Source organism: Pectinophora gossypiella, chromosome Z, assembly GCF_024362695.1.
Source record: "Pectinophora gossypiella chromosome Z, ilPecGoss1.1, whole genome shotgun sequence".
Lineage (NCBI taxonomy): Eukaryota > Metazoa > Arthropoda > Insecta > Lepidoptera > Gelechiidae > Pectinophora > Pectinophora gossypiella.
This window is the reverse complement of record NC_065433.1, coordinates 27,544,319-27,556,784: the sequence shown is the minus strand read 5'-3', so window position 1 is coordinate 27,556,784 and position 12,466 is coordinate 27,544,319. Positions and strand designations below refer to the sequence as shown.

The following is a 12,466-nucleotide window of genomic DNA, read 5'->3' as shown; positions in this document are numbered from 1 at the left end:
GTGCCCCACAATTGTTTTATAGTTGTTGATATTATATAAAGAGCACTTCCAAAAAACAAGAACAAAATCTGACTTGTCCCTGCGAAATAAAGGGTGACACGCTTCTTTGGCTCGACTACTACGAAACTTAAAAAAAAAAAGAATACCGAAATTACAACAACAACAAAAAACAATTCAATTTAATTAGAAAAAAAAAAACAAATTGTTATATTTAAATAAATTAAATGTGTGATTGATGTCAATGTTATTTGTTGTTGCTTTTGCGCAGGATTACCAACCGCGGGCGCAGGTACGTACCGCTTGAACGATAGATGTAGCTTACTGATCTTCGGACACCATGTTAATACGCACTAGATACACAATATGGTTTAAATATTAAACTGGTTATTGTAAGGTGAATTAAGCACTTTTATATTAACTGTTACATATCTATTTACATAAAAATAAAGAACATGCTATGTTTATATTTCAAAATAATGCAAAAATTGGCCCTACAATAGTCCGGTTTTACAATGTTGGCACTTGTAAATTAGTTGCACTTCCCTCTCCTATTTTTGCATTTGATGTTAGTGACAATTCGGCAATGAATAAAATTACAAATACATTTCGTTTTCACAAGTAATAACAACCTTTACCCACATCTCTACTGAAGATCAGGTGAGAATGTGGTCAAGCGAACACGACATCACATTTAAACCAATACTTGCAATCAACAAGTGTTTTTATGGTCTTTGATATGTCATGTATTTTTAATTATGATTCACTTGTCCGGCTTATAGTGAATGCTGTCCGAAGCAAATCTACATTTTAAATCACGTCAAATAACTTAAGTGGCAAATTCACACCTGCTGAAGACTTTACTCGTATATAACTGGCCAATGGCCCCGATTCCTGCAGACACCGCCTAATTTTATTTTAGGTTATATCCGTCATTTTCGTATCCGTCGAAAAGGAAAGGGACGGATGATTCACAGCTCTTAATTTTAGGAAGAATGAGTAAATTAATGTGTCGGGTTATTGACTGACGTAAAATTTTTAGACGGTTGGTTTAGATTTGTGCTTAAAATTGACGTGTGTTCCATAAATTTTATGCTTGTCGATTACCCGTCCCTTTCCTTTTCGGCGGATAAGAAAAGGACAGATATAACTTAAAATAAAATTAGATGGTATTTACAGGAATTAGCACCAATGTTATCCCAATTGCAAAATTACGCATTTATGTTTGTAACGGTTATAGTTGCTACGCTGCTACGCGCAGAGCACGTTGCTACGGCGTAACGTCAACTGATCCTGAACATACTACGAATAAATAATAAGCGAACGTAGATTAAATTTAGCTGACACATCGCTCGCGACGAATATTCTTTATAATCGGTATAGACAATTGAGTAGGTACCCGTTACCATAATCGTATAAAAAGCCTTCTATACGTCGAGTAATAAAGTAACACACTGTACTAAAATAAAACTGAAAATATGAACATTCGCAATTTTTTTAGGATTAAAAACCACATTCTCTTGATAAGTATTTTTTATTCGTTTACTACCATGTGTCCGTCACATACAAATTACCATCCAAATTAAAAATTCAATACCCCCCCCTGTTGGTGCACGCGTTACATTATACGCAACCTTCTCGTCTTTTGCTTGCCATTTGTAATTGTTAGCAAGTGAAAAAATCTTGATTGTAATTAGCACTTGTACTATGAATTTGATTCTCTAAAAAGTAGACCTAGTTATTGTTGTAAATAAATTCTTACGTAATAGATGAAAAAAAGTGAGATTGATAATTATGGGCTACCTGAGTTCGTCATTTACAAATTAGTCGAGATAACACTAACTCTTCTTTCTCCTCCTAAAGTAATAATAAACAACGATATCTTTACAACTCAGGAAGTATGACCATCACTTTTCTTCTGGGGCGAAACACCATAATATCTGGGATTGTCCTTTTGTCAATTATTATGATTTTAACTGCATACGATGTTGTCTTTGTAACTAGGTGCCGACTGCGTTTCCTATTGTGAACACACGCGCCGATTCTACTGGACAAAAACTTTAAGTTTGACAGCTCTGTAAAATAGTACTGTCCCTTTAAGGGACAGAACGAGTTTAAGAACTGACAAACCCAAATAAAATATATGAATTTCATAGTTCAAAATACAATGTAAATTAAATTAAAATAACATAAAAATTAAATTTGATTAAATTAAGTTTATGTCTACAAAAATCGGCGTTATTAAGTAGCTTAAGCAAACGTACCCCCTCACGGGAGTTTCAAATGTCGCTTCCATATGGCTTTGGACAAGTTCAACGGTAATGAGTAACGACATCATGTCAAAGGTTCTGGTCACCACCGATCACAGGGCAAGAGAGGGCCGACCCTATGGGCATTGATTCTATGATCAGCGGAGTCCGCCTTTCTTGGGGACGTAGAGCGATCAAAGGGTGGGCGCGACAAGTAGTTTTAACTGTTTAATAAAATCCGTCACAGTCCTGTTCGGAGAGCACGTGACTTACGTCGTCGTGTCACCGGTTCGAATCTCGGCTCGGACTCTAAACCACTGAATTCGAATTTATGAATTTCAATTCATATTTAAATTTAATAATGATTAAACAGTACGTAACATAGAAACTAGTCATTAAATAATTAAAACACATAAGAACGGGTTCTTACCGCCTCATCACGCGGGAGTCTTATATCCCCATTTAAACGCGGTAAGAACCCGTTGTTATGTGTTTTAATTATGATAATAACCGCGTAAACTTAAAACAATGTATAGTCATTAAATAACCCGCCCCTCACTGTTCCCGGAGCAAAGGTGCCCACAACACTAGCCGCATTACCGCGCTGAATGGCAATGGCCAGCCCTTGGACCAGGAACGAGCCGGAGCGGGATATTTAAATTATAAATAGTTAATATCACGTGGTTATCTAGATTTCTTCCCGGTTAATGGCAAGAGGCTCCATTATACCGCTGAATTGATTTAGATTAAACTTGGTATGGAGATAGTTTGAAAAAGTAGGATAACTTTATCCCGGATATATCCCTCTAAGGAAATGAAAATGGAATGGAAAAAACGTGGCGCGCGCACTAACCGAAGTCTACGCGGTCAAAGTTGTGGGTGGAAAGGTAGTGTATTCTGTACGTTTGAAGATGCACGTAACAAGTAACTATGTTTGAATTAATAAAAACTCAGGAGACTCCATAACGGTTACGAAACAATTCTTTACACTGTCTAAGACACTCTAAGATTCAAAGTTTTATTTATTCTAAGAATTAAGTTTAGGAGCCAATCAATTGCGACTGCTAAACTTAAACTTTTTTTGACATATAAGTGGGTTCATTGTTTTCCTCATATTAAGCACGGTAGTAAATAAGACATATAAATATAATTGAGTAGGTATCGTAGATGACTATTTATGTAAATACTTACGTAGGTAAAAAACCTCATCTTATATGAGAAAATGGCTTCCGTGGTCCAGTGGTTGAGCGTTGGGTTCACGATCCGGATGTCCCGGGTTCGAATCCCGGCGGGGGCATATCACAAAAATCACTTTGTGATCCCTAGTTTGGTTAGGACATTACAGGGTGACCTGATTGTCCAAAAAGTAAAATGATCCGTGCTTCGGAAGGCACGTTATGAGAAACTCCATTGTCTTAATATTCTCAACGTATCTTACTTTAGTCGACTGTTTATTCATTTTCATCGTAACTCTTTCTACAACCAACATCATAGAGAAGTCGGGGAACAAGTCAAATCCCGTTCTTCATTCACCGCGTTATTTTGTTCACCGCGTGATTCTCACTTCCGTTCCCGCCTTTTCTGTTTACTTACTTTTTAAATTAGTTGGTTAGTAGCAGCGCGAAAAGAATGAATTTTTGTATGTTGTGTCAGGGGTGTGCCTACTATTATCTTTTATCAAATATTCTTCCTCTCAGAGGAAGCCCTGAGCCAAGGTTCTCCCCCAACTGGGCACCCTCAGGCCTGTTGTCTTAAACGTTGTACCGGGTGAGAGCCTTCAGCGCTCCCCTGTCCGGCCAAGTAGTTAATGCCATTTGCGGCAAATCTACAATAAGTCACGTCAAAAAAACCTACAAAACCTTCGCTTACTATTATCTGTTATCCCACAAAACAAACGTTACATTGGTCTATAATTCAGGTGCATAATACACCAACAAATACCTTTTTAAATGCTGGCTATTTAAAATCTACCTACTGCACTCCAATCTCATCAGTCATCCCGTGATCATGGCACTTGCAACAGTGTCGAAATATCGGGAGTCTCATATCCCTGATTTAAACGCGGTAAGAACCCGTTATTATGTGTTTTAATTTGGACACGTTGAGCGGATGAAGGATAATAGAATTGCAAAAGCGGTATATAAAGCGAAAGTTGATGGTAAGGCTGGCAGAGGAAGACCGAGAAGGACTTACGATGATCAAATTGGAGATGTCCTTAGAAAAGGTTCCATACGATCTACTCTGAACCGGCGTGCGTGTATGAAGCGATTGATGAGTGTGGAGGAGGCAAGAGAAGTGTGTCAGGATCGAAGCAAATGGAATTCTATAGTCTCTGCTTACCCCGGTGGGAAATAGGCGTGAGTTTATGTATGTATGTATGTTAATTATGATAATAACCGCGTAAACCTAAAACAAGGTATGTTTTAGCTCCATGTAATAGCCGGCGAGTCAGCATTATGATCCAAATATGGATTCAGATACGATTCCAATACGAAATCAGTGGTGTAATGGTAGGTAAGTGGAGTATAATGGTATTAATGCATTGACAGTATTGATATGGTTAGCGCAGGTCAGTTGATGTGTTCACGGGTAGCGAGCGCGGACAAATCTGATTACGATGCACTAGCTGCGTGAAAAGTACCGTCGACGGCGATTCGATACACGTTCTAAACACTACCACACCCCGGACACTTCATACAAACAACCTTGTTTTACACAGACACTACACATTGACGTTATCGTACACGCGCTTCTGTGTGTGTGACGTCTGAGGACTACTAGTTACTATATTTAATTTAACCGTCATTACTTAAATAGGTAATACTACTCACGAAAAAAAATGTTGAACAATGAAGGTTCTCAATCACAGTTCACAATATAAATAAATAGGCTTTACATTTGACCTAAAAATTCACTGAACTAATTAAATGCATTCATATTATTTTTACGTTAAATACTTAGCCTAGGTTGAATTTTATTGCAAATGATTATTGTTTTGATGAACAATCACCATAGAAAATTAATATTTATAGGCGCCACGCAGGCGCGCCGGCGCGGGCAATCACGGTGAGATCAAATATTCCAATTAGACGAAAGAACGTCGGCGTCCAATTGCAAAATTCGAACATGTAAACTAAACTGATAAAAATTTAAAAGAACGGTCCGCGCGCAGCCTTCGCATAGTATGTTCGAGCGGGGTGAGGTAGATCTAGCTCAGCCGCTGGTGGGGAGAGTTGCAGTTCTATACGTAGTATTATTCCATATTCTATGACACTGTACCACGGAGGCGGTTTGCAAGAGATTCCAAATCCCAATTAATGAAAAATCGTCACTGCGTAAGCCATGGACATCGATAATTAACTCCCTTTAATAGGCCCTCATCCTGAGTGAGACTCGGGAATTCGGGAAAATTGTGTGAATTACATTGAATTCAAACTCCGGGCCTTTAAAGCGATACCTCATTCCAAAAGTAAAGCAACAGGATATCTTAGACAAAATGGAATTTTCTAGAGTCATAATGAGCGCATATTGCACGGAGCGGTCTATGATTAGTTCCGTATGCGTTGGTTGAGTGGTTGAGTCACCGAGTGCGCCGGCCGCGGTGACGCGCGCGCCCTCAAGGCCCGGAATCCCCACTAATGCACGCACTAATCCCTTCCAATCAACAACGTGCCCTACCAACCTCACCTACATTGTAAACATTATATCTCATTCATTTACTAATAAAAAACCCTTTTTCAAATAAATAAATAAATAAAATAATAAAATCAATTTATTTCGGGCTTGTAACCCATATTTACATTATTAAAATACAATTAAATTTCCAAAAATAATAAAACAAAATAGTAAAATTAAATTAAGTTAAAACTAAATCAAATTATAAAAAAAAAATGGGACCGTCGAAAAATAATGTCAGGTTAGATAAAGACTAAACAATACTGTAGGGAGCGCTGGTAATTATAATAAAACCCCACACAAATAATGGAATGAATCCAAACATTGAGACGCGTTCGTTTGCTCGCGCTAGAGAGACTGACCATAAATGGTAGACTATTAGGTATGTCCCATACTACAATACATATTAATAAAGGTTGTACGCATACTCGGAGAAAACAAGTAAATGAAAAAACAAATACATTTCTCATCTAAAAAATCGTAACACCTCGTAAGTTGTTTTGTAAGCATTATCAGATAAATGTTAAAGTTCCAAATTCAGATTTAATTAAACTCGTGTTTTGTTTCCAACAGTTATGCGATAACATTTATTGGCAATCAAGATTCTATATTTGATCTAACCAACAATCGCAAAATCTGCCTGTTAAAATGTATTATGTTATGGCTGAAGAGTCACAGACGCGTCCAGACATAGTCTTGGGTCAGGACCCCTTCAATACTGAGCTGTATTGTAATGTATCAGGTGTCAATATGTCAATACGACGTACATTAAGAAAGAACTCTTTTGTTGTCAGAATTTCTATACACTTGTGTTCTTACATTTCTTAACGTAAGTACCTAAAACAAAAAAAAGTTGCACAACATGTTTATCCAACTTTGAATTGAAAAATACTTGAATTCCTACCTTCTTGTCTGTGCTGGAAAACTTTCATGGAAAATAACAAAGGAATGAAGATTCCTCTCAATGCGAGTTATGCAGCACGCAGTTTGTTTGAACACCGCTCAAACATAAGCCCAGGACTGTATTCTCAATTGGGGTAGTTAGATGTATGGTTCTTTTCCACCAGAGGTGTGCTATGCAGCTATGCTGCGAAGATGTGAAATCTAGGTACGCTAAGTAGCTGTGCGAGAAAGTTGCGCATTTTTGCTTCCACGATGTCTCCTTTTAGAGAAAAACGCGGGCATACTGTATGTACTGTGCTCTGCACATACACGATGGCTCATAGCACGCATCCATAGCACACATCCATAAAATGCATCCTTCCATATCTTGGATCCGTTTCCACCAGTGCTATGCTATGTGCACCAATGAATACAGGTTGTGAGAAGCTGCAGTAGTTTTAGGCGGATGAGACGTTCGTTATGTAAAATTGACGATTCAAAGTGTAACTATGTTACCTACTGAATAAAGATATTTTTGAATTTGAATTTGAATATAATTGGTGGATATCAAACGCATCCATAGCATCGTAGCATAGCACATCTCGGGTGGAAAAGCTAGTCTAGCCTTAGTACCCACGCCTCACCGAGGCTTTCAGTCTATTTTTCTGTTATTTTAATAGGGAGCTTATTGCCTTATTTACAAAATAATAAATCTTATTCATAATTAAGTGTCAATTACAAGCTACCACAAACGTCAGGAAAAGAATTGCTATAGGTAACATTAGTCTAAGCAAGCTAGATGTGTACCTAGTTAAGTAATAAGGGATGTACCTAAATAAACAAGTTTTATTTTTCGAAATTAGAATTACAGACGAGCTGCGGATAATAAATTTTACCTTGAATAATTTTCATAATTCATTTTATAATAATTTCCATAACACTATTCTAATATAAACATTTCATTATATTTTTTCTGTCCGTACCGTTCAGGCATTATAAAATAGATATTATTTTGCAACAAGACTGACTAATAACATTGAAGTTTACTAATTGGCTTATAAATAAGTCAGGAGCTTTGTGAAAAAGTTTAGTGTAAGCTCATTCTCTGAACTACTTGAGTACAGTAGCAGTGCTCTATTGTAAAAAAAATAATGTTTTTTTTCCAAACTACCTACAACGTTTATCTACGTGGACAGCATTGGCTGTCTCTAAGTCGAAAACCGCGCCATTTGTCACGATGTGCGACAGCCTAACCCACGCAGCAGCGCTGTGAGAGATAGACATTTATTTAATACATTTCAAACCTCTCATACAAACACATTATCACTGTGCTTCCATAAAAAGGAAAATCGATTCATGTCTTCCTAACTCATATACAACGACGACAACGGAGCCGTGCAACCCGCCCTGCGCTTGTATTTCCCTCGAATATTGAATCAGGGGTAACTGGCGGCTGTGTGCATCGGCCGTGCATCGTGATATGTTTATCATGTCTGACGGGTGGACGCCAATTATGCCGGTTGTATACCAATAGCTAAGTTTAGCTTACGTACATAAGCTCATGACCTTATCCATCGCAAGATGAACTAAGTACCTACACTTGGGATTCTCTTAAAATGCATAAATGGTTTTGTCATAATTTTAATTATCATAATCCTTTTCGCATAACGTTTTTCAGCAAAATAGTACTTTCCCATAATAACATCTAAGAATACTGGTTTGTTAGGTATAACTTATTTTTGGACTAATATTTCTTGGTATAAATTTGATTCGCATATAAATAGGTATCCATAAATCTTTTTTTAGAACAATAGTGTTTTGTCATAATTTTTACAAGGCATAACAGTAGGTTAGGGTCCGGCGGCAGCAAGCCGCCAGCAAGTTTATCTTACACACGAAAAGTATGCTGAATGATGACCAATAGCATGAAATAGAGTCAAAAAATATAAAAAGTCACAATCATGAACCAAATGCAGCCAAGGAAAAAGTAAGTTTCGGAAATGTTCAAAGTTGTGCCAAAACTTTTCTTATTCGGAGTATAGTTTTTATGCTTATAATAATTATGCTTATAATAATTATGCTTATATATAATTATTGTCATTAATTATTATGCTTATAGTAATTATGAGTTTCAAAATTATGCTTAAAAAGTTATGACAAATTAATACTATGCGTAACTAATAATAGGACAAGTAACGTTATGCCATGGTAAATTATTACATAAAAATTTATGCGTAAAAATAGAGAACCCCTACACTTCACCGAGCTTTCTGTTAGACCAACGTAATAGGTGGTGGTATAACGGTCGAGCCAACTGTACTTAAGTTAAACTTGGGTTTGAACCGGCGCTCCTGTCGGTCGCAAAGCTGACGGAATTTTCCATATAGTTTGTAGGACCACAGTATGTAGTCAACTGTGGTCGTTTGGTAGTCTGTGGAGCTTAGCTCGCTGTATGCGTTCGTATATGTTCGAAATGAAACTAAATAGAAAAAATATCCTGCAGTGTATTTCACTAGGGAGCGATATAGTATACATACGAGCAAGTTATTTGGTTTCAATTTGACTACACTAAGCCCACCTGTTTTGGGTTCTCAACACACTCCACAATTAACATGCACTTTACCTGATTTGTGAGGCTAATAAAATAATAGAATGGTAGATAGAACTTAAATAGTGTCTTGACTTTCAAGAGAGTGTTTTCTGACGATCCTACGAGTAAATTGAAAATAAACGAATTCAGATTTATGAAACAAAGGTTTTGCAATAACCTTTTAAGTAGAAGATAATTCCGTCTAAGTTCAGTGACGTTGGAAACAGACGTAGGGTTGTATCAGTAACACGTGGCGCGGTGTGTGGCGCGCCGAAATCCGTGCTGTCACGTGGCGCGCCGTGGCCCGTGCCCTAATGCGATCAACTGTCGCCAAACATCGCCGAACGCCTGCCATCTTAACTAAGCATTGCTGACATCATTAGAGTAGTGGTTTCTTATTAAACGTACCAAGCAGAATTTCAAACGTCTTCCAAGGAATTACCTCCTACCCTGGATCTTCTTTTTTAAATTAACTGCGTCTTAGGATAACCTCCGCAGTAATATGACAAGCTTTGCGTTTAACTTTAAATTACCTGTGTAGTCCAGTGCATTTTCCATTCCAGCCCTTTTGCATCACTATGAAAAAGTAAATTCATCTTATTTTCTTGAAAATTGCCTTTTAAACGCGTCTACAAAGAAAACAACGCGGCGCTAATTAAAATATTTTATAAAAGTATTTCAAATTTAGAATATTTAAAGAACTCTTATTGAGAATTGAGAAAGATGTTTATAACAAACGCCTCTCAGATAGTTTCGTGTAGCATTTTATCAGCATACAAATATCTGTCAAAGTAGGTGCGAATAGTATGTCGGGCGGCAAATTATGATACCTGCTGATGCATCGATATACAGTATAATACAGGGTATTCGTGACATCGTAACGGAACGGACGGAAAATTCCACTTGATATTAACTCAGAATCATGATCTAAAGCACCACATCAGTATTCTTTACGATGTCACTAACACCCTGCATAGTCGATCAGCGTTGCCAGACGTCCCGATTTTGGAGGGACGCCCCGAATTTTAAATCAAAATTTAATGTCCCGCGCGCGACAGGCTCAGTCCCGCTTTTCGGGAATAACTCGACCGTGCGTGCAACGTACTGAGAAAGCGCGGGCGGATGGCACAGACAAGGGTGGACTGGAAATTTTGATTTTGATTTCTGTTTTTTTTTTATTCAGAAGACGAAAAAGACTCAACTATTTAACGATAGGGTAAATCTGATTAAAAATATAATATTTTTATTAAAATACATTTTCTATGGATATTTTTGCTATCTATTGTCACTCAAATTGGAACTCAAATTAAAAGATAAATATATTCAATTTTTTTTTATTATATACGTTTTTTTACTATGTCCCGCTTTCGACAAAAAAATCCCGCATTTTTCACTCAAAAAGTTCCAAAATCCCGACTTGGCAAAAAAAAAATCTGGCAACGCTGAATACGATACATGGCTTGCCATGTTTATCGGATTGTGACTACATCACCTGTATCCCTGAACGGGTAGGCAGAGATGCATAGTATACAGGTACACCCACTCCTCGCCGGCTATTCTTTAATCGTAATTAACAGAGGGAAAATACGAATTCAAACCCAGAAAGTCGAATTCAGTGGTTTAGAACCCAATGACACTACGATGTTTGTCTGTCACGTACTATACAGGGTGTTAGTGACATCGTAACGAAAACTTTGAGGGGTGGTTCAGGCCATGATTCTGAGTTAATATCAAGTGGAATTTTCCATCGCAAAAGTATAGAATTGAAAATAATTTAAAAAAACTAAAAAAAAATCATGAATTTTGCGACGGAAAATTCCACTTGATTTTAACTCAGAATCATGGTCTGAATCAACCCCCTCAGTATTCGTTACGATGTCACTAACACCCAGTATCTATATTCATATTTCACTTGTTGCCATTTGTAAATGATTGATAATGTTTATTATATTGCCTACAACATAAGGTATTGTTTATAATACAGATCAAAGTGTATCGTTAGTTTTGACACGGCAATCGGATTCAAGGCAGAAATCCACTTAGTGTAGGGTGACCACGGTTCAGGAGAGTTGCGCAGTTTATCACCCACCCGTTACGTCTGGTTAACATAGTTCATTTGTTAGAACTCATTTACCTGTTTTGTGCGTTTTACAACTTGAAGTGTTGTTAGGAACTTTTCACTCATCTCACACTGGATTCGAATCCCGAGGTGGGGTATATCACAAAAAATAATAAAAATATTCATTTACTTTGTGATCCCTAGTGTGTAGGAGATTGCAAGCCAATCCCCCGAAAGTAAGAAAAGCCTTGTTTCGGAAGACCCGACACCAGGGTTGATGAGTTCGATCATCCACCTCACAACCCACACGATAGAATAAGAATAGAAATTTTATTGCCATATTATACATTTTTCTCAGAAGAAGATTCGTCCCACACATTTCATTCTCTCCTTGGCTACTACCATCACCAGTTTTTTAATTTGTTTCGTATATTGTCTATGGAATGTTTTTCCTGGCCACTTCTTGCCACGTATCTGTGAAACAGGCTTTAAATAGCCAAAGCTTTTACCATCAGTAAATAATGGATGTTCAGAAAACTGTACCGCCGCGTCCAGTGTGTGGGTGGCGACGTGGTGTCAGTAGCGTCCCCGCCCCTGGAACCACCCCTGCTCTGAACACGTGAACCTCAGCTCAGTTGTGCCACTACGATGGTCACGCCAGCACGCCAACAGACACACACGACTTCTTTATATATACACCTTATAATACCCAAACGCGTAACGAGCTAGCTGCGTTTCGTCGTACACGCCACAAATGCCGCTGCGCCTAGCCGTGGTGATCTCTACTGTCTTCGTGTTTTACTTGATAGTGATGGTCATATTAGTATTCCCTCTTTCTAAATACAAAGTTGACCTCTAAAAAGTGACTATTATACTGTGAAAAATATTTAACGTTTAACCGGCTTAAAACGATTTTTTTATGAATAATATCGAGGACTGTGGAGGCGCCTGCCTGAAACTGGTGTGTAAAGTGAGTGAGTGGAATAGTCAGAGTGGCAAGGGTAGGAGGGGGAA

At 37.7% G+C, this 12,466-nt stretch overlaps 1 protein-coding gene across 7 annotated transcripts in view; it reads left to right on the top strand.

Moving 5' to 3' along the window:
* LOC126380297 (ubiquitin carboxyl-terminal hydrolase 8) overlaps positions 1 to 12,466 on the top strand; it is a 55,963-nt gene that overhangs the window by 27,387 nt on the left and 16,110 nt on the right. For 4 of the 7 annotated variants that reach the window (XM_050029618.1, XM_050029614.1, XM_050029613.1 and 1 more), the window contains one exon: positions 269 to 289. The exons of the other annotated variants lie outside the window; for them this stretch is intronic. In XM_050029618.1, the coding sequence (XP_049885575.1) occupies positions 269 to 289 (21 nt within the window). The remainder of the gene's footprint in view (positions 1 to 268; positions 290 to 12,466) is intronic. 7 annotated transcript variants of the gene reach the window in all.